This window comes from Chionomys nivalis, chromosome 21, assembly GCF_950005125.1.
Source record: "Chionomys nivalis chromosome 21, mChiNiv1.1, whole genome shotgun sequence".
Taxonomy (NCBI): Eukaryota; Metazoa; Chordata; class Mammalia; order Rodentia; family Cricetidae; genus Chionomys; species Chionomys nivalis.
In genome coordinates, this window is record NC_080106.1 from 12448706 (window position 1) to 12470794 (window position 22089).

Here is a 22089-nt window from a genome sequence, read left to right on the forward strand (position 1 = left end):
CCAATAGCTGCTCGGGCCCTGCCCACCGGGCCAGGCCTCCGCACTGCTCCCGGTGTATGGTGGGGGACGCGGTAGTGGCCGCGCCCTATGGGAAACGCGTCAGGTCCCCAACGTCGCTCTAATCAGGGTCAGGATCAGATAAATAAAGGTTACCTCTGTCTAGAATCCCTCCTTGCAGTCCGCGTTGTCTGCTGCCCACGCCGAGCGTGGTGAACCAGCCCTTGATTTCCCCTTAGTCTTGGACAGTGGCTCGATCCAGGCGGGGCGGTGCACGCCGGGCGGCGCATGCGCGGAGAGGCGGGGCAGGGCGGTCCACTCGGCGGAGCTGCGTGCTCTGAGCCCGTGACTTTTCTCTTAGTGTTTCCCGAGGGGGCCGAGCTGCGGTGAGTGTCTGGCGGGCCTCAGCTTCGGGGCTTCTGGGAGCCTGCGGCGCGAAGACACGGCTCTTCGGGTTCCCACGCCGCTCGAGGCGAGATGCTGAGGCGGCTGGGGTGCACCCACGTCCTTGTCCTTGGACCTTGGCTAGGGACACTCGGTTGGTGAGCCGCGGCCGTGACCCTCTACGGAGTGTGACTGCTCGCGGCCGCTCTTGGCCTTGCGATCTGGAGCACACGTCTTATAGAGTGCGCGTCCCCTGTCTCAGCGCTTTTGGAGATACGTGACACTCGTCTAGGGATCTGCCTGCAGAAACGGGCATCTGGTAGTGTGCGCTTTAGCTGCCGTGAAAGTTCTTGTACAGAAAAGTCAATTAACTGGCTGGTGATGAGGGTATCCACAAGGATCTCCACGGTACGCTGGGCAAGGAAAGTTACGTTTCGTGTCCGTTTTATAGGCTACGAGGACCATTCTGATTGTGTTTTCACAATAGATGTATGTAGAGTCGAAATATTAGAAACCTCTGCTAAAACTTTGCGAAATCACACACACACACATACCCACAAAACAAGCTTGGTAAGGTGGCTCGTACCTTAATCGCAGCACTGGGGAGGTGGAGGCAGGGGTCAGGGTCAGGAATTCAGCGCCATCCTCAGGTACATAGGGAGTTCGAGCCAGGCTGGACCACGTGAGACTGTGTCAGTAACTAAACCCGCTTTAAATGTCTACAGCTCTGCATCAGCAAAAGGGATTCGCTTGTAACATTCGTTCTGTGTTGTACATTTAACCCTTTGTATTGGTTTGGTTGAACAAAGTCAAAATGAGCCTCTTTTCATCCTCTTCAGTAGTAATATCAACATTCAGCAAACATTTATTGGGCATTTCACTATATACACTTACTAGACTACTCCCTCACAAGCTTCTGTTCAATTATGAGTGTGAGGACTGATTATCATCATCATCATTATTATTATTATTTCTCTCAAGTTCCCTTGACTTGGCAGAATGCTTACCTGCCGCCCTGGTGCTGGTAACATTGTTCCAGAAGGATGCAGAGGCGGCCTATTTCTTGAGAAGCAGTTTGATGGAATTCAAGGCAGTAGGCAATGTGACTGTTATGAAAGTCTGTGGGGAGCAGGTTTTGGCTCTAAGAACAAAGGTTTGGCTGAGTGAATACTTTCATATCAGGGCTTCAGTCTGTGGGGAAGGTATCCAGTTACCCTTGCGGGGGTGTGTGTGTCAGTTTTATACCCTGCTAGGATACTATAGAAGGTAGAATGCCATGGTTTCAAAGGATTTCTACAGAATTGACAGTAACTTATCCAAAAGGCAGGTTTTCCCGTAGCTCTGCAAAAACGGGCTAGTCCAAGGGGATGTGTACATATACACTTCCATTGGATTACTCCAATAGATGTCTGCTGTGCATTTATTTATAACACTTGTGGGCTCACCATTCATGCATACACGCATATGCATTTTGCAAACATGAAAAGAATGTGAAAACAGAAAACACAATCCTTCAAAAAAGTAGTAGCCACCCAGTATACTTTAGTGCATTGGTAGTTTCTCTACACTGTGCAACTCTGGGGCTAGCACTGGTTCACACTGCTCAGCACCATGAGACAGGACGGCATTGGTCTGTATACTGCTAGTTTATGAAAAGTTTCAGGTCAAAACAACAGGTTCCGAATGTGTGTCATCTTTCCATGAATTGAAGTCGAGAAATTGTAAGGTGGGCCATCAAAAGTTGGAGACCACGTGTCTGCTTTGCTAATTAGAAAAGCTGTTTCTGAACATCTTAAATTTGCATTTGAACCATGAAGGAACAAATTTGAGGACTGCTTGATCAAAATGTGCAAAAATATTTTGACAAGTACATTTTTGAAACAAAACATTCAGATCATTTTCTAGGTGGCAAATCCGTGTACTTGCAGAAAAAATAAGTGAGATGGAAAGAAGATTAACTCCCTTCTACATTCTGTTACAGTACTATACATGATAGCTTCTGGTGATTAACACCATAACATAGGCTGATCACTTACACTGATGAACTATGTCGAACTTCACACTTCTGAGGCATATAGTTTGTGTCATTAAGATGACATGTAGTCAGTGCAGAGCAAAGAAAATCTGAACTTGGCTGTGTTTCTGTTTTCCATTTCAAATCCTTAGCTGGGTGGGAGTGCTTGATTTGTGGCCTTTAGCTGTGGTGTGGATGTGTGTTTAGTAGTTACTAAATTGAACAGTGAGCAGATATAATTGCAACTTAAGATAGTGGCTATGCTTTAGTACTTGGGAATTATTTAGGTTTTCTTTTGTATTTGTTGGGAATGAGGTGGGCAGTTTGACAATTTCAGATACACACACACACACACACACAAACATTTCTCAGATTTTTTTATATAAAATTTTTTTTATAAAATGTGCATGCCATAAAATTTGCCCATTGTAAGCGAATTTAGTGATATTAGTAAGTTTGTAAAATTGTGCAGCCATTACCAGGACCCCATTTTAGAACATTTTCATTACTCTAAGGCACTGGTTCTCAACTTTCCTAATTCTGTGACCCTTTAGTACAGTCCCTCATGTTGTGGTGACCCCAACTATAAAATTATTTCATGTTACATCATAGCTGTAATTTTGCTATTGTTATGAATCATAATATAAATATCTGATGTGCAGGATATCTGATACGTGTCTCCAAAGGGGCTGTGACCCACAGGTTGAGAACCACTGCTCTGAGAGATTTGTTTGTATCCATTTACAAATTAGCCCTCACTTTCATCTTTAGTCCTGTACAACCAGTGGCTTGATTTTTGTTTCTGTGAACATGAATGTAACCTTTTGTAAATATTGTCTGAAAATAGAGACATGCCTTAACGTGCAGACTAGGTATTTCAGGCAGTGCCATTGTGCTGTGCTTTTTCTTTTCTTTCTTTCTTTCCTTCATTTTTTTTTTTTTTTATTTTTTTTTGTTTTTTTGAGACAGGAACATTTTCTTCAGCCTATCCCCAACTTCACCCACGTTGCAGTATGTAGTTCATTTCCTTTTAAGGCTTACTGGTATTCCATTGTGTGTGGCCAAGGTAGCACTTCGCTGTTTGTTTGCTTGTTTTGGTGTTGGGAATGACCTGCTGTGTGTGGGTGTCTTGCTGTCTCTTCTAGACGCTGCCTGCAGTTCTTTGGGGGTATTTCTAGGAGCGGAATTGCTACCTCGTGTAGTAATTCTATTTTCATTTTCCCCTTTTTGAAAACAAAATCTATTTTCTATGTATGAGGGATTTCCCCATACAATATATGTGCAGGGCTGGCAGAGGTCAGAAGAGGGCGTTGGAACCCCCAGAACTAGAGTTAGACAGCCTTGTGCAGGAAGCACCCATCACTGATGAAGCTGGTCCATTTCATTCCCTTTTTGAGACAGTCTTGCTATGTAGGCTAGGCTGTCCTGAGATTTGCTGTGTAGCCTAGGCTGTCCTGAGATTTGCTGTGTAGCCTAGGCTGTCCTGAGATTTGCTGTGTAGCCTAGGCTGTCCTGAGATTTGCTGTGTAGCCTAGGCTGTCCTGAGATTTGCTGTGTAGCCTAGGCTGTCCTGAGATTTGCTGTGTAGCCTAGGCTGTCCTGAGATTTGCTGTGTAGCCTAGGCTGTCCTGAGATTTACTGTGTAGCCTAGGCTGTCCTGAGATTTGCTGTGTAGCCTAGACTGTCCTGAGATTTGCTGTGTAGCCTAGGCTGTCCTGAGATTTGCTGTGTAGCCTAGGCTGTCCTGAGATTTGCTGTGTAGCCTAGGCTGTCCTGAGATTTGCTATGCAACTGTGTCAGATTGACCTTAAGCTTGTTTCTCCTGCCTCTGCCTCTGAGAGCTGAGATTGCAGGTGTGGGTCCCTATGAAATGTTTTGAGTGTTTAGATGACTCTTATGGTGACCACACCATTTTATGTTACACCAGCAGTGTACAAGGGTCACAGTCTCACCAGTTTCTTTACAGCCTCTCCAGCCCTTGTTATTTTCCTTTACTTAAAAAAACCCATATATTATTATGTGTGTGTGTATGTGTGTGTGTGTGTTACACACACCATGTGCATGCATGTGCCCTTGGAGGACAGAAGAGGAGAGGGTGTTGGATTCCTCGGAGCTGTGGTTACAGGGGTCTGTGAACTGCCTGTTGTGGGCTGGGAATGGGATTCAAGTTCTGTAAGGACAGCAAAGTTTATACCTCTTACCTACTGAGCCGTCTCTCAGCACCCCTTCCTTTTTGTTTTTTTCCTCAGCTTTCTTTTTGTTTGTTTGTTTGGTTTGAGAGAGACAAAGTTTCTCTGTGTAGCCATGGTTGTCCTGGAATTCTCTTCATAGACCAGACTGGTTTGGAACTCAGAGAGCCACCTGCCTCTGCTTCTTAAGTGCTGGGATTAAAGGAGTGCACCACCATACCTGATAACAACAGCTTGCCTGCCTGCCTTCCTTCCTTCCTTCTTTTTTTTTTTAGTTTTTCAAGACAAGATTTTTTGTGTAGCCCTGGCTGTCTTGGAACTCATCCTGTAGACCGGGCTGGCCTCCAACTCACAGGGATCTGCCTGCCTCGGCCTTCTGTGTGCTGGCCTAAAAGTTGTGTGCCACCACACCTGGCTGACAGTGGCTTTCTTAATAGATCTGGGGTAGTTCTAATTTTTTTTTTTTTTTGAGAGAGAGCTTTTAAGATTAAAACAATTAAATGGTTCTTTTGGTCATGTTCTGAGTTAGAAAGTGTAGTTAAAAAATAGGGTAACACTATATAACTACAGCAGACATTTTAAAACCATATATTTTCTTAATCTTGGTTGCTAATTTTCTCTTTTGTGGTTGACCTATTAAACTAATTCCTGGGATCTTCAATTTTTGTTTTCGGTGCAGTGATTACTTTTGTGCACAGCTCTGTGAAATTTGAAAACCACTTATTGTCTCACTTCATCATTTAGCTAGGTTTTCTCAGCCAGATGTTAAAAAGCAGTCTGAGTTAATTCACACTAATGTGAGACTGACTTACGGCCCTTTAAAACTCTCTCAGAGGAGCATACGATTTAAAAGAAGTAATAACCAATTCTCCTTGTTGCTAAACTTTCACCTGAATAAGATGAGTCGTAACCAGTTCCTGGTGTGTGAGCAAAGTTTTTAAAGTCCAGCTGTTGATGTTGGCAAGTGTTCCAAGGGAGGGACTGCTCTTCCTCCTCGGGACCTGCAGGCTCTAAACCTGGGGAACATGCTGGCTGTTTCATCACTGTAAAGGAGCTGAGGCTCGCATTGAACGCTTGGCTCCAGCTACACACTTGGTTCCTGGTTGACACTTGATTCTGATTAAGGTCATTGCAAATACAAATATATTCATGCATACTCAAGGAATTCTTGTGTTCACAGGTCGCCCTGCCTTTATTCGTCCTCCTAAAGATGCATCCTGACTTATCGCCACATTTGCACACCGAGGAATGCAACATCTTGATTAACTTGCTTAAGGAATGTCACAAAAATGTAAGGATTCAGAAGAGTGATCTTAACGCACAAGTGAAACTTAGGTACAGCACTGATGTGAAGTGTTTTCCCATAGCACAAAGGGACAGGGGCAGTGTATTATTAGTAACAGAAGTGAGCTGCTTGAAGCTTGTGTGTGTGATTCCATGCTCTTTATTACTAGCAGGGTAGAACCTGTGCGGTCCTATGCAGTCCTGTGCAGTAGTTGGAATGCATGTTCTTACAGGGAGAAGTGTTACTTTCCTACTGAAGGATGCAGGGACAGTTAGTGCAGATCCAATCCCTGACCATGTGGCGTCATTCTAAGGTTGTCTGCTCCTTTATAGTCACCTTTATGTAAGTTTATGTTAGTGAGCTCCAGTTTTTGATTGGCCAGATTTGATGAATTTACTTAACACTTAGTAGAATGGAAAGTAAAAATGAGCCCCTATGGAGACTACATTAAGTCAAGTTGGCTTTTTTTGTAGATGTTGAATATTAGGTTCATTTTAATGGTTTTATGAATTATTAGTGTTTTTCTTTAACGTGGTGCTTTTATTTATCTCATGATGATGTAAACTGTAGATATATTACATTTAGTAATAGTGACTGCCACTCAGATGGATAAGATTAGGACCCAAAGAATGATAATAAGTAATACCTACAGATGTTTTATTGGGTCAAAGAATGCTGTTGATGACAACATACTTGGGTAAACAATTCACACAATATGTATGTGGATCAAGAATTAGGCACTCTTATGCTGGGAGGTGGTGGGGCACACCTTTAATCCCAACACTCAGGAGGCAGAGACGGGCAGATATCTGATTTTGGGCACTAAACTTATATTGTCAGTTTTATGAGGCATGCCTTTTTTTCTGCTGAGCTCTCTTGGTATATTTCACACACCCTTGAATGCTGTTTGCCTTATGTTGTCTCTAACCCATAATCCAGCTGTGTCTTTTCCTTTTAGGGAGAGAGTCTCACTGTGTAGACCTGACTGACCTGAAATGCAACGTCTTTTTTAAAAAAAGTTGTTTTTGTCTATTCTAGAACCTTTTTCTTTCTTTCTTTTGGTTTTTCGAGACAGGGTTTCTCTGTATAACAGTCATAGGTGTCTTGGAACTCACTTTGGAGACCAGGCTGGCCCTTGAACTCACAGAGATCTACCTGCCTCTGCCTCTGCCTCTGGAATGCTAGGATTAAAGGCCTGCACCACCACCACCTTCCTGCTTAGAACCTTTTCCCTTCCTTATAAGTTTTAGAATTAGCCCATCACTTTAACATCGTTTTAGTAAGTGTTTTTCATTTGCAGCTGAACACTTGGGTTTGGGGGTTTTTAGCTTTTTTCTTTTTTGGCAGGATTGAAATCTGCTGGGTAGGTGTTTTTAGGACATGTCTGGAGTAGCTAAATCAAGTGTGATTCTAGTATTCTATTATATTAGTAGATTCTCTACTGCCTGGGTGTTTGTCTTGTAAGAACTCCATAGATTCTTAGCTGCTTTCAGCCTTTGGTTCTGTGTAGTTCTTTGTACTTACTGCAGCCTCGTGATGTGCCAGCTGATAGGAGTGGCAGCTCCATGTGGTCCCCTCCCTCGCTGACAAAGCCAACTACCCGGAGCCGCTCCTCAGCTCTCCCAGGGCAGTGTTCTCTATCCAGCTGTGTGACTGGAAGCCAGGCAAACACAGGGTTCATCTTGATGCCATAGATCTGCGCCATCTTAAAATGATTTCCTCCTGTGTTCTGCCCAGTTTGGTTGTTAGAAGACCAGTTTCCCCCATTTATTCACAGAATTGGAGGATTTCAAATGGATTTTTTTTTTAAAAAAATCTTTTTTAAAGATTTTATTTTATGCATATGGTGCTCTATTTGCAGATACACCTGCATTCCAGAAGAGGGCATCAGACCCCATTGTAAGTAGCTATGAGCCAACATGTCATTGCTGGGAACTGAACTCAGGACCTCTGGAAGAGCTGCCAATGCTCTCAACCTCTGAGCCGTCTCTCCAGCCCTCTCAAATGGATTTTTTAATAGATGACACTGGAACAATTACATAATCGAGTGAAAAAGTTAAAATTAGATTTTCATACTAGCCCTATGAATCTGTTCTAGTGGGTCAGGGATTTAAATGTCAAAAATAATCCCACAGATGCTAAGACAACATTAGTGTGTAACCGAGTGTGGGGAAAGACTGCCTTGCCAGGTCATTAGTCTAGAGCCTCTCTATAAAGTTGTTTCTAGCTGGATGTCTTGGCACATACCTTTGATCCTAGAACTCAGGTAGAGGCAGACGGATCTCTGTCAGTTCAAGAACAGCCAGTTCCCTGTTACACAGAGAATCATTATCTTGAAAAACCAAACCAAAAACAAACAAATAAAATTGTTCTTTTTTCCTTTCCATGGTTCTTTGAAAGAAAGTCATGGTGCACATTTAAAGACTAATGGATTAAGTTCTCCCTCCTTAGTGGTGCAGTGCGTGTGCAGTTATTTATTATTTAAAGTCTGTGTTATAGACTTGTCCTGCTTATTCGCCACTATGGTTGTGGACTAGCGCACACGCGGGTAACACAGTACAGTTTTGTTGCCCAGGCTGTTTTCGTTTGGGCACTAGGAGTGTTTGTTTCGGTGTGCTATGTACAGTGGTTAAAATAAAGAGAAGCTAGTGGTAGCCCAGGCCCTTACTCAGGTACAATATGATGTGCTCAAGAGTCGGAGACAGGAAGATCAGGAGTTCAAGGCCAGCCCCAGTTACACCTTTAGCTGTGCACGACGCATACCTTTAATCCCTGTACTCAGAGATGTGCTGTGAGTAGAACCAGATAATTATAACTTTATTCCATATGAGTCACGCCAAAGGAAAGGATGACTGACGTCAAATAATTTGAACATAGGCTGAGGATGGAGGTGCTGTTGGTTAGAGTGTGATGGCGGTGGCCAGCAGCAGTTCAAGAAGTGCCTTCCGCGTGTTCTGTTTACCCCAGAGCTGAGCAGTAAGAGACTGCTCTCAGAGTGGCACCACACTCTGGCAGTATCACTGGAGCCTAGCAGTCCCTCGTGCTCACAGTAGAACTAAACCACCGGCTATGCATCTGATGTGAGCGGGATGTGCTGTATGTGTGCTTTGATAGGATTCTTGCTAAAGCTGCAACTTTCTGCCTTTTCCTGCACTCTCTGAGGATGCTGGGTTATGTACCACACATTGCCTCTGTAATTTAATTGATAGGATGGTAGACCAAGTTGTTTAGCTTCTGTCCCCAATATGTGTGGATGTTTTAATCTTTCTGTGTTACAAGGCCATCACTCTGCATGTCCCTTTCCATGCAGGGATGCTGCGGTGCTCTGTAGTCCGCTTGAAGTCCAGGGCCCCTGCATCTCCGCAGAGCCTGCCTTGCTGTGCTTTCATCATTTTCCCGTGTTTTATGGTTTTCCTGTGGTCTTTGCTGCTGCATGTCATTTCTGTGGCCGTCAGTATCTACAGGCTGCCTCTGATCTACTGAGCTGTTTTGCCTGCGTTTGTCAGCAAGACTCAAATCATGTACACTTAGAATACAGAATATAAAGCAGCTGCTTTCCTCAAAGCCACTTGCAAGCCCTTAATGTTTTTTTTTTCTGATTTATAAAGGCAATATTTAAGTAACACATGTCTTTGTAGACAGTATGAAAAATCCAAGACAGCATCAAGGAAACAGAAGCTACCATTCCTTTACCACCCAGAAATAAAGTCACTACGAATAGGCTTTACCGTGTGGGGGGGGGCATTTTCTTATCTCTGTATTTCCCCGTTTTGCAGGGAGTCTTCCTATTAACATTTTAAAAGACTCCCTTTTTTCCCTTGCTGAGAACACAAACACATAAACCTTTCAGTAATCCCAGGCTTCAGAGCAGACTAGAAGGACTGTTTGCTTTCTCCTCTTTCAGCTGGTTGTCTGCTCCTTGGGAGGATGCTGAACCAACTGAGGCCACTGGCTAGAGCATGGTTAAACTCCGTAGACATCTTCCGCCAGCTCACCGCTTCAGGCCAGCATTTGATCTCTTCTGCAACCTTGTCTCTTCCCTGGATTTACTTAGTCTTGAATATGCTTCATCTCCTTGGCAGTCTTGCCTCTACCTTAAGACTGTTTCTCAGCTATGCGTCTGGAGAAATTCTTCTGTGATTTTGGCAACTGAAATCTCTAGCTCAAACTTTTTCTTTTTCTGAATTCTGTTTACTTCTGCGTTAACTCCATGAATTAACTGTTCCACAAACAAACTCAGCTTGTCCAGACAGACTCAGCCCTTTTTAAACTGTCCCCCCTTTTCTGTCTTGTGCATCTACTTGTCAAAGCCAGAGACCAGTGTCATCTCTGATTCCATCTGCCCCACTTCTCCCCAGCCTCTGGGGATCTCTGCTGTCACTCTTGTGAAGGGTGAGAGCGAGCAGAACAGATAAGTACTTGGGTTATTGGGGAAGTTTTCAAGTATTTAAAGTTATTATCATTACTATTGTATTTTTGTTGTTGTTGTAGTTTTTGAGGCAGGGTTTCTCTGTGTACAGCCCTGGCTGTCCTGGAACTCACTTTCTAGACCTGGCTGGCCTCAGACTCAGAGATCCACCTGCCGTTGCCTTCTGAGTGCTGGGATTAAAGGCGTGTGCCACCACTGTGCAGCTTCAGGTATTTAAATTCATATCAAAATTGTATGTCTATTTTGTTGAGTTCGTTGACAGTTTCATACATGTATACAGTGTTTTCTATTTATCCCCTCCCTCCTTCTCTCATCTCCCCCACCTCTGCCCTCTCTCCTCCCCACTGACCCCTCCCCCACATTCACAGTTTTTTTGCTTTGTTTTATCACCACTGACTTTAACCAGAACCGCCCATGTGCATCTCCTGATGACAGATTCTTGGGCCCCCAGGTGCCCCTCCACTACAGCAGTGCTGTATGGAAATGGCTCGCTCTGTCTTCCCCCTGCACTGCTGATTCCCCAGCGCCCGGTCCACTGCTCTCTATATGCAAGGTGCGCAGATCCCACTCACCAGTTACTCCGGTGGGTTGGTTTCTAGAATGCCCATCCACTACTAGCAGTTTCAAGGAGGCCTCCGTGCACAGGTGCTGTTTACCAGCTCCCCCTGGGTGTTCGGCTGACATTCCCTTCACAAAGTGTGGTTCTCATCTGGTCTGAGCTAGCGTGGAGGTGAAGGACAAAAGTTAGCCTTTATCTTAGATTTTAAAATAAGATGTGTGTCTGTGGGGCAGCTGCAGAGATGCCCACTGCAAGTGTGAGGGCATGGTTCTGAGGTGAGCACGTGTGGAAGAGCTGGTCGCAGCGGGGTGGGTTCCCCAGGGGCTTGCTAGCCAGCCAGCGTAGGCCAATTGGACAACTCCAGGTTCAGGAGAGACCTGACTCTAAAAATGGGGTGGAAAGAGATTGAAGAAAACACCAGCATTAACCTCTGGCCTCCACACACGGTGGAATCGTGGTCACATATGTACATGCTTTGGGGTGGGGAGATGTATGTGTGTGTACACACACTCCTGTGGGTGCTGTAGACACTAAACACTGCTGTGATTTCTAAGAGTGTCAGCTTGTAGTTCTTATTAGAAAGGGTGAAAATGTTTTCCCTGTTTATTTATTTTGATTTTCGAGACAGGGTTTCTCTGTGGTTTTGGAGCCTGTCCTGGAACTAACTCTTGTAGACCAGGCTGGTCTTGAACTCACAGAGATCCGCCTGCCTCTGCCTCCCAAGTGCTGGGATTAAAGGCGTGCGCCACCACCGCCCGGCTTCCCTGTTTATTTTTTGTCACAGAAGTTATTTAGGGAAAACACAGGAAGTGTTTATTCTGAAAAGGCCATTAGGTAACAGAGAGGAAATCCTGGACTGACTTAAGGGCTTATTGGAACTGCTCTGACCGTTTATGCAGCGTCGACCTGAGAAGTGATTCTGTGGTGGTGAAGGAGGAACGAGAAATAGCACAAGGCAATAGCACCAGGCGTCGCTTCCTAATTATGTGTTGTCTGGTTCCCACGCAAGTCATAATTAGGGGGAGAAGGAAAACCGTGCTCATTACACGCACAAGTTCAGTGTTTACAGCAGATCCTTATTGCAGATCACTGTGCTGCCTGCCCCGCCTTAAACATTGTCGCATGCAAACAACCCTGACTTCGCTAGAGCCCAGGGTCTTGGCACCAGCTCGGCGTCTGCCACGCAGCATTCACAGTTCTGGCAACAGGGTTTGAAACCTAGATGAGATTTTTAGTTTTGCGCTTCCAACAAAGCAGACTTTGAACTTTAGACAGATTTAAAAACTTTTTTTTGAGGTTTATTTATTCTTATTTTATGTGTATGGGTGTTTTGACTATATGTGCATTTGTGCACCATATGCATGCATGACCCATGGAGGCCAGAAGAGGGCATCAGATCTACTGGAGCTGGAGTTATGACCCCTTGTACGCCTTAGAATAGACCAGAGTAAGAGTAGGGACTGAGCCATCTCTCCAGCCCCAACACAGGTTTTTCTTATAAGCTAGTGGCTTATTTATGTGGTCTATACAGGTCATCTAATGATGCAGTATATGTCTGATGTATTTTGATGGTAACTTTTGGGATAGAGGCACATGAGAAAGTGGCTTCAGCAGCAAACATTTTAATAAATAACATTTTAAAAGTTTTAAATTCTCACTCACACACACACACACACACACACATTGCATACATGCATGAGTGCTGGTGCCCATAGAGACCAGAAGAGAGCCTGGGATCCCCTGAAACTGGAATTATACTCAGTGTGAGTTCTGGGAATTGGATTTGAATTCTCTACAAGAGCAGCAAGCACTCTTAACCAGACTTATCTCTTTAGCCCCTTAAGTAACTTTTGTGGATCAATGTTTGCTAGTGAAGTAAGTCTTTGCCTATGTTGCTGGAGCCATATCCCTCTAATAGGGATGGGGTGGTGCGTGATAATTAAGGAGATGGTTTAGGTGATTAAACCCTTTACTTATTAAAAAATTTATTATGTATATGGTGTTCTGCCTGCACACCAGAAGAGGGCACCAGATCTCATTGTAGATGGTCGTGAGCCACCTTGTGGTTGTTGGGAATTGAACTCAGGACCTCTGGAAGAGCAGTCAGTGCACTTAACCTCTGAGCCACCTCTCCAGTTCATCATTTTAAGTTTCTAATTATGTGTTTGTGTGTTTTTCTATAAGAGAACATGCATATGGCTATCTTTGGAGGCCAGAGGCATTAGATTTCTCTGGAGATGAAGTTGCAGGTTGTTGTGAGCTGCTTGTTGTTGGTGATAGGAGCTGAACTTGGGTTCTGGAAGAATACGAAGTGCCCTTAACTGCTGAGCTGTCTTTCCTGCCCTGTGATTAAAACTTTTCCATTCTTTTATGCTATGTAAGATTTTAATGGGGTAGGAGGCTTCCTTGTTTTTTAAACTAAGAAAAGTGTGTGTGTGCGCGTGTGTGCACGTACATGAGTGTAGAGGGCAATGTCTGATGTCTTTATCACTTCGCCCTGTTTTGAGACAAGATCTCTCACTAACATGGAGCTCATGGACTCAGCTAGGTGGCTGACCAGGGAGTCCCCAGGATCTCCTTGTCCCCACCTTCCTGGGCTGCCGACTTCTCTGTCCGTGCTGTGGGTGTAACTCACATCTCTGTGCTTACAAGCTTTCCGCCCACCAAGTCATCTCATCGATCACGTTTGTCTTTGTTTTTGTCCGGCAAGCATTCATTCCTGCCATGGAGGGAGGGCAGGGTAGGCCTCCTTAGGTGTTTTGCTTGACTCCTAATTGCTTATTACCAGAGCCACGTGTGGCAGACCCCATTACCATAGCAGCATCTGTTTATGTTCTGTGTTTCAGAGACATTAGCATATTATGAGATGAAATATCTTACCCCTTTCTCCCCTTTAGCACAACATTCTGAAATTTTTTGGTCATTGCAACGATCTTGATCGGGAAATGAGAAAGTGCTTGAAGAATGAGGTAAGAACTGTGCCCAGAGTTAAATAGCGTAACATTTTCAAATGTTATGTTGTTTTCATTATTAAATTTTCTATAATTTTAGTCTCTCAGATAATCAACTTTATATGACATTCTCTTTAAAACCTAGAGGCCTACCGGGCGGTGGTGGCGCACGCCTTTAATCCCAGCACTCGGGAGGCAGAGGCAGGCGGATCTCTGTGAGTTCGAGACCAGCCTGGTCTACAAGAGCTAGTTCCAGGACAGGCTCCAAAACCTGTTTCGAAAAACAAAAAACAAAACAAAAAAAAACCTAGAGGCCTGAATTCTGCTTTGGGGATAGCTTTAGAACATTACTCCCTGTCTTAGTTTGGTTTTTTTGTTTGTTTTTGTTTTTCAAGACAGGGTTTTTCTTTGTAGCTTTGGTGTTTGTCCTGAAACTAGCTCTTGTAGACCAGACTGGCCTCAGAACTTACAGAGATCTGCCTGCCTCTGCCTCCCAAGGTCTGGGATTTAAGGCATGTGCCACCACTGCCCTGCTTAGTTTGTTTTCTGTTGCTTTGAAGAGACACTGCTGTGGAATGCTTTTGTACACTGTAAAGATTTGTCATTCGTATTGGTTTAATAAAATGCTGATTGGCCAGTAGCCAGGCAGGAAGTATAGGTGGAAAAACCAGTCTAAGTGAATTCAGGGAAGAGGAAATCATCAGCCAGATGCAGAGTAAGCAAGATGAGAATGCCTCACCAAGAAAAGGTACCAAGCCATGTGGCTAAAGATAGTCAAGAATTATGGGTTATTTTAAGTTGTAAGAGCTAGTTAATAATAAACCTGAGCTAGACCAAACAGTGTATAATTAATATAAGCCATATAAGCCTTTGAGACTGGACAGTGTGTGTGTGTGTGTGTGTGTGTGTGTGTGTGTGTGTATGCTGGTAGAGGTTTTTGTCCTGCCCAGTCCCGCAATAATCACACAGAAACTATATTTGCAATACAGTTTGGACAGTAGCTTAAGCATATTTCTGGCTAACTTGTATCTTAACCCATTTTTATTATTCTGTGTATTGCCACATGGCTGTGGCTTACTAGCAAGGTTCCAGTGGGCTCTTGCATGCAGCTACATGGCTTCTCACTGACTCCACCTTCTTTCTTCCAGCATTCAGTTTAGTTTTCCTGCCTAGTTGTACTCTGCCCTATCACAGGCCAAAGAAGCTTATTTATTAACCAATAAAAACAACACATACACAGAAGGATTTCTCACAGCATTTCCCCTTTTCTGTCTAAATAAAAAGGAAGGTTTTAACTTTAACATAGTAAAATTACATATAATAAAACAAGTATTGAGCAAGAATTACAGTTACAATATTTATATCTACTTTATCTTTTATCATAACTAAGGAAAACCATAACTATTCTTCAACTCCGTCAAAGACTCTAGAAGGATATAATATTACCTAAGTAAACAGGAAGTGCATTGTAAGCAACTCCAAAACTCTAGAATTGACAGAGACATTTTGCTGCTTGGACAGTCACCCAAAGTTCTTACGTAACATTGCGGGCATCCATCTTCAGCCTACAGGCTCATTGTATCCGGCAGGGCTGAAGACAGAGAAACCTTGTCTTCAAAAATAAACAGCAACAACAATAAAAAAGTGACTCTCCTGTTATCCGTCCATGTTTGGAACTTTTTTAAAAAAGCATGTTTATGTGTGCAGGTGCCCTCAGAGGTTAGAGATGTTGGATCCCTGGAGCTGTAGGTTAAAGTGGTTGTGAGCTGCTGGACATGGGTGCTGCGAATTGCAGTTGGGTCCTCTGTAAGAGCTGCACAGGCTCCAAACCAGTGAGCCGTCTTCAACCCCAGTGTGTTGGGGTACTCATGCCCCTTTCAAAGTGCCTGCCTGTTTCTGCCTCTTTGCTGCCTTTTCCTTTGTTGTTACTGCATTTGCACATCCTCTGTTCCTGTGCCTGCATTGTGTGGTTAACATCCTCTTTATTCTGTTTTTTGATGATGTCTTGGGAGTGACTTTGCATTTACCCTTTCCCCCTTTTTGTTCAAGGGCCATCTTGACTTTCTACATTAGGATAGACTTATTAACTACATTAGTATAACTTTTACTTCAATGTGCTCCTTTTAGTGGCCTGCTGTGTCATCACCTTCTGAACTCTTACCTTTAGACTCTTCTCTCCTAGTCGCTGCAGACAGTCCAGTGTCAGATCGTTTTTCCTAGAGCACATGTCTGTCTATGTTCTAGAATATTGTTTCATATTGTTTTCTCCCAAATAGTCCTTTTGTTCTGTTTTGTTTTTGAGGCAGGGTCTCATAGAGCCCACGCTGCCTTGGCCTCCTGCACCTACAAGGTTGCTTGAAGAGCCTATGTGTCTGTCCTCCATCTCTTCTTCCCTGGTTTGATTTGGTTTTGCTTTGCTCTGGTTTTTTGAGATAGGGTTTCTCTGTGTAGCTTTGGAGCCTGTCCTGTAAGTTGCTCTGTAGGCCAGGCTGGCCTCGAATTTACAGAGAAGCCTTTTTTTTTTTTTTTTTTTTTGGTTTTTCGAGACAGGGTTTCTCTGTGGCTTTGGAGCCTGTCCTGGAACTAGCTCTGTAGACCAGGCTGGTCTCGAACTCACAGAGATTCACCTGCCTCTGCCTCCCAAGTGCTGGGATTAAAGGCGTGCGCCCGGCTCAGAGAAGCCTTTTGATGAAGGAAACAGTTTGGAAAATTGTTATTCAAGGGCTGAGAACATGGCTTATTGGGTGAGGGTGTTTGTGGTCAAGTGGACCACCTAAGTTCCATCCCTGGGACATGCACGGTGGAAGGAGAGAATGAACTCCTAAAAGCTGTCCTCTGGCTTTGACTATGACATGTGTGCACTCACACACAGAAACAGATGCAAAATAAATGTCTTTTTTTTTTTTTTTTCTGAGACAAGATTCCATTATGTAGCTCTGGTTGTTTTAGAATTTAGATCAGGCTGGCCTTATATTCACAGAGATTCACCTGCTTCTGCCTCCCAGGTGCTGGGATTAAAGGCATGTGCCATTATGTCTGGCAATAAATGTAATTTTTAAAAACTGCCATTCAAAAGAATTTATATAGTTCTTTAATCAAAATCTTTAGTTTGTAATTAAATTGATTGAAACTTCTTAATGATTGTTGTTTGCCCAGACAAGTAGAGGAGTTGAAAATCTTCATATTTTTCTTCTTGGGAGTGGGGGAGGAATTCAATAAAGTCCTTGCTTAGATGTTACTAAGTCCTCTATTTTTATGTCCTTTCTTCCCATGTCTCTGGCCCTTAAAAGATGTTCCATTGTTGAGATGTGCTCATGTTTTAATTCATTTTCTTTCTTTCCTCTTCCTCAGGGAAGAATAATTAATTTATTTTTTTAAATCTGTCAGTATCTATCAATAGCATATAAACACACATGTATTAAGGCATTCTGTTCTGAATGTAGTTTAATAAACATTTGAGAAAATCAAAGTGCTCTTTCATAGTGAGTAGCTGTACACTATGTTCCCCATAACCTACAATGGCTGCTGGCCGTATGTCCAGACAGGCACGACAGTTGTGAACCTCCGAGGTGGATACTGCATTTAGAGCAGGCCAGTTGTAAAAGCTTAGAGTTTATGGAGGATCCAGTGTGGTGACAGTTGATGATGGAGAAACCCTGGAATGTTAACCCTGGGAATCACTGGGAGGCTGTGACTATCCAGGAGCTGCTTACTCTTCCTGATGTTTAGAGAAACGTATCAGAAGTAGGCTCCCTCCCGCTGTCTGCCAGTCATTGGCTGGAGAATCGTGTTGTTCAAGTCTAGTTCTGAATTTTTAATAAAGAGCGTTGCGGTTACAGTGCTGTATCAGAAGAAAAAGGCCGCACCCTGTAAACACTTGGAGAAAACAGTAACGTGGGCTAAAGAAGAGGGAAAGGAGGTCATTATTGGCCGCCAGTCACTTGAAGATTAAAGAAGGCAGGATAATGGCAGGCGGGGGGAGTTTACAGGAGAATACGGGTTCACCATGACAACTCTGGATCAGTAGAACCGCCCAGCATCTGAACAGGTTGCTCTCAAGGTAGTGACCCCAGTACTTAGAGGAGCTTCTGGGGCCAGGGGCAGAATGCATCTGTCCATAATACCCCTTTATTTCTTTGGGAGGAGCATGATGCTGTGGCTGTCCGTGCTGCTGTTGGCAAGTCTGTGTTGGCCCAGGAATCACTGCCTCTCATCTCTGGTCAGTGAATGAACGACCAGAGTCTCATCGATAAAAATGTTCATTATTTTGCGTAACTGAGGGTGGTGTGACCTGTTGCCTCTTCTCTCCCCTTTCCAGTATTCAGAGAAGAGGACCAGGAGCCGGCAGCACGGTGCTGCCATGCGAGCAAGGCTTTCCAGCCCTCCGGAGGAAGCTGGAAAATAGGTTCACCGGATGCCTTGACTGCGAGACCTGAAGGTGGCTGGGAGTTGGAAAAAAATCCCTTCTTTTGGTCTCTATGGCCCTTTGAATGAAAGGTGACCCATGAAGAACGGAACCATGGAAAAACATGAGAATATGGATTCTTAGTACTTGTTGAGCAAAAGCCTTTAGTGCCATGGGCTGTGCCTGCCAAACAGTTTCCTCTGCTGCTGCTCCGAGTCTCCATCCACCTACTGCCAACTCCCCTCCCACAATAAAGTCATCGGACAGCGTCGTCCTCCCTTTTCTTTAACCTTCTCAGGGCGAGGGAGAAAGTGATGCCAGTAGGCCCCTCTAAGAGAAAGACAGTAGGCTCCTCTATTTGAGAACGTGGTGGTTGGAGATTAGGCGCTGAAGACAAAAGCTAGCATGAGAATTCTGGGGAAATTCCAACAGAGTTAACTATATGAAGTTCCCAATTTTATCTTTTTAAAGAGACATTTTCTGAAAGACCATGTATTTCTAGTTAGCTTACCAATTATGGGTGGAAGATATTTGAAAAAGCTTGACCTATAGTGGGCACGTCCATGTTCCTTCCCACTTTCTAAATGATACAGCACAAGAACTGCTTACCATTAACGTCATGTCAGGCACTAGGTAAGCTAGAGCTGGAGTGGCCACTCGTGGAAGTGTGTAGGTTTTATGCAAATACTTTGTCCTTAAGGGATTTGAGCATCTGCAGATTTGAGCAGTGGAGGGTCCTAGAAACAGTACTGCCCAAACCTTTGAAGTGATGATTGACATGGATAACACTGCATCCAGTTCAGGTCCCGTCAGACTCCACTTTCTCATTTGGTTAAATGTTCCCACCATGGGTACCAGTTGACTCCTGGGCTTTAGCTTTAGAACCTCAGGTCTCTCTATGTGTTCACTCCTGGCTCCTACCACTGGTTTCTGAGACCTTCAGCGGTTTGGAACCCGGCAGCTTTAGCCACAGCTCCAGCAGGGCTTCTGAGGGCTACTCAGGATCCACAAGACAACTCAGGCTGTAAGTTTCTGCTTGTGTTTGGTGTGTAATGCTTGTATGAGACCTTGGTGTTTAATAAATGATTTTCCTATTGCAGGAGAAGCTGGACATTCAATTTGCAGGGTGGCCAATCAGGATAAAACAGGAGTGGGATGGAACCAGAATTCTTGAAGTCCCTGCTATGAAAACTGATATGGATATTTAGACATTTTGCTGGTAGAAGCTTAGAGCAAACCAATAAATTGACTGTTAATCATAGTCAGTTACAATGACAAAAACCCCATGATTATTGAGGTGTTAAAGAAACCATGCCAAGGGCGCTTGTGTCCAGTGTTCGTGGAGTCATTCCAGGAAAGCTTTTTGATGAGGGTGACCTTTGGCAAGCTAACTTGGGGTACTGTCACTGTACCAGCAGTGCATCGGTATGATGGAAGGTGGGGCTGATGATGGAGGAAGAGCCTCCTGGAAAGCTCTGAAGTCTGCAGTGCTGATTTTAATGTGGTAGTGGGGAGAGTTGCCAGAATGAGCTGTTTCGGTTTGTATTTTAATGAGATTTTTCTGATTATAGTTTGGGGAACAAAATCAGTCCTTTTGTTCAGGGAAGCCAGAAAAGCAAAGGAGAGTCCAGTTGCGCTCACCGAAGCAGCTTGTCCTGCTCCCAGTGTCTTTGCTGATTTACAGGGAAATGGACCTCAGAGGAGTGCCGGTGACAGAACTAACAGAACTTGATGCTAGCACTGACTGTGGAACTGGGCTCAGAGCCCCCGGGATGGCTGGGTTGTCCTGTGTTCCATCCTAAAAGGTTCCTTGGGTTAGTCATTTTGTTGAAGACTGAATAATCACTTGCTTCATGGGTTAAGGAAGGAAATGAGACCTGCATGGGTTTGTGGCCCAGGAGCAGAGTTCAGGGTCCCAAAGGCCTCTTGTCCTAGCCTAACTCTTTGTGATCACATTAGATATGCAGCTGTCTCCAGCTTCAGTTGCATCCTACAAATGGCCATGGGTTGTCTCTTATTTTATTTTTTTATTTTTGTTTTCTGAGACAGGGTTTCTCTGTAGCTTTGGAGCCTGTCCTGGAACTAGCTCTTGTAGACTAGGCTGGTCTTGAACTCACAGAGAACTGCCTGCCTCTGCCTCCCAAGTGTTGGGATTAAAGGCTTGCACCACTATCACCCAGCTTATTTTTCTATTTTATTTATTTATTTATTTATTTATTGAGTTATTTATTGAGTTATTTATTGAGTTATTTATTGAGTTATGTATTTTCTCTGCTCCCCTTCCTTCCTCCCCACTCCCCTTCTACCCTTTCCCATGATCCCCATGCTCAGGAGATCTTGTCTACTTCCCATGTAGATTAGATCCATGTATGTCTCTCTTAGGGTCCTCTTTGTTGTCTAGGTTCTCTGGGATTGGGAGTTGTAGGCTGGTTTTTCTTTGCTTTATTTCTAAAAGCCACTTATGAGTGAATACATATGATATTTGTCTTTCTGGGTCTGAGTTACCTTACTCAATATGATGTTTTCTAGCTCCATCCATTTGCCTGCAAATTTTAAGTTGTTGTTCTCTTTTTCCACTGTGTAGTACTCCATTGTGTAAATGTACCACATTTTCATCCATTCTTTGGTTGAGGGGCACTTATGGTGTGTCCAGGTTCTGGCTATGACAGATAATGCTGCTATGAACATAGTTGAGCACATGTTCTTGTGGTATGATGGGCAATCTCTTAAGTTCACTAATTATGCCACTTCAGCCTCTGGTTCATCTCTAATATTGGTGTTTTTTTTTTTTTTTATGATGCACATGCTTGTGTTTATGCTTGTTCACTTATGTATAGGTATGTGTATGCATGTAGACACTAGAGGTTGACAGTCCAAACCGCCTCAAGCCTGGGTGCTAAGTTAGACAAGAAGTAGGAGGGCTGGGCAGTAGTGACATCTGCCTTTAATCCGAGCACTCGGGAGGCAGAGGCAGGCTGATCTCTGTGAGTTCGAGGCCAGTTTGGTCTACAAGAGCTAGTTCCAGGACAGGCTCCAAAGCTACAGAGAAACCCTGTCTTGAACAACCCCCCCCCCAAAAAAAAAAAAAGTAGGAGGCAGCTTGTGTGTGCCTTGCGCCCGGGACCTTGCACAGGATAAGCCCTTTGCACTGAGTTCCATCTCCAGCTGAGGTAACATTTTTTGGCTTTAATGGATTTTGTAGTCAGGTTTCTGTTTGTTTTGTCTTGTTTCCCGTGGGAGCTAGGCCTCGGCTTACGTGCTGACATTTCTCACCCCTGCAGGAACCACGTCACTAGTGGGATTTACCATGCTGAGTAGTAGTATTGCAGTCCTGTGCAGGCGTGCAGTCCTGTGTAGGACGATAGCCCTGCTCTAGTCTGGCCCACCTGCAGTCCTGTCTGGGAACTCCTTTCCTAGGGTAGCAAGCCATGGGTAAGGTCTTAGTCTTAGGAGATTCTAGCCATTCTCAATCCCTGTAAAATATACACTCAAGGTTTTGGCAGCGTGAGCTGTGTCCGTCTTAGAACTTGATAACACACGAGCTGGGCAGCATGAACAAAGCAGAGTGAGACCAAGGGGAGGTGGACAGGTCCATGCTCCTGGGTCTTGGCAACCACAGCATGCAACATATATTACTAAGTTGATCATGGTGTTCTGTCACACCAGTGGCAAAGTCATTAACACATTAATTACTCAAGCTTGTGTCAAGTCAAAAAACCAGCAAATACTCCAGTCTGACCCACTCTGCTGGCTCCTTGCCCCAGGGAAGGAAAGGCTGACCGTCCCTCCACAATCATCACACCTCTTATTTACACCACGTCTTTAATCTGATTTTCTTCAGCTTTCTGTAGATGGTGGAGGGATCTCCCTGCTACT

The 22089-nt window shown here is 44.2% G+C and overlaps 1 protein-coding gene across 3 annotated transcripts; it reads left to right on the plus strand.

The window, feature by feature from the left end:
* The first annotated feature begins 306 nt into the window (after nucleotides 1–306).
* Nucleotides 307–19349, plus strand: Cmc2 (C-X9-C motif containing 2). Of its 3 annotated transcripts, XM_057754341.1 has the most exons (6): nucleotides 307–383; nucleotides 5765–5875; nucleotides 10705–10851; nucleotides 13755–13826; nucleotides 18127–18246; nucleotides 19314–19349. In XM_057754341.1, exons 2-5 carry the CDS (start codon nucleotides 5795–5797, stop codon nucleotides 18211–18213), a joined length of 387 nt encoding a protein of 128 aa, XP_057610324.1. In that variant the 5' UTR covers nucleotides 307–383; nucleotides 5765–5794; the 3' UTR covers nucleotides 18214–18246; nucleotides 19314–19349. The 3 variants fall into 3 exon arrangements, with proteins under 3 accessions (XP_057610324.1, XP_057610323.1, XP_057610325.1); XM_057754340.1 differs by lacking the exon at nucleotides 19314–19349 and having other exon boundaries at nucleotides 18127–19312; XM_057754342.1 differs by lacking the exons at nucleotides 10705–10851; nucleotides 19314–19349 and having other exon boundaries at nucleotides 18127–19312.
* The last annotated feature ends 2740 nt before the right edge of the window (nucleotides 19350–22089 follow it).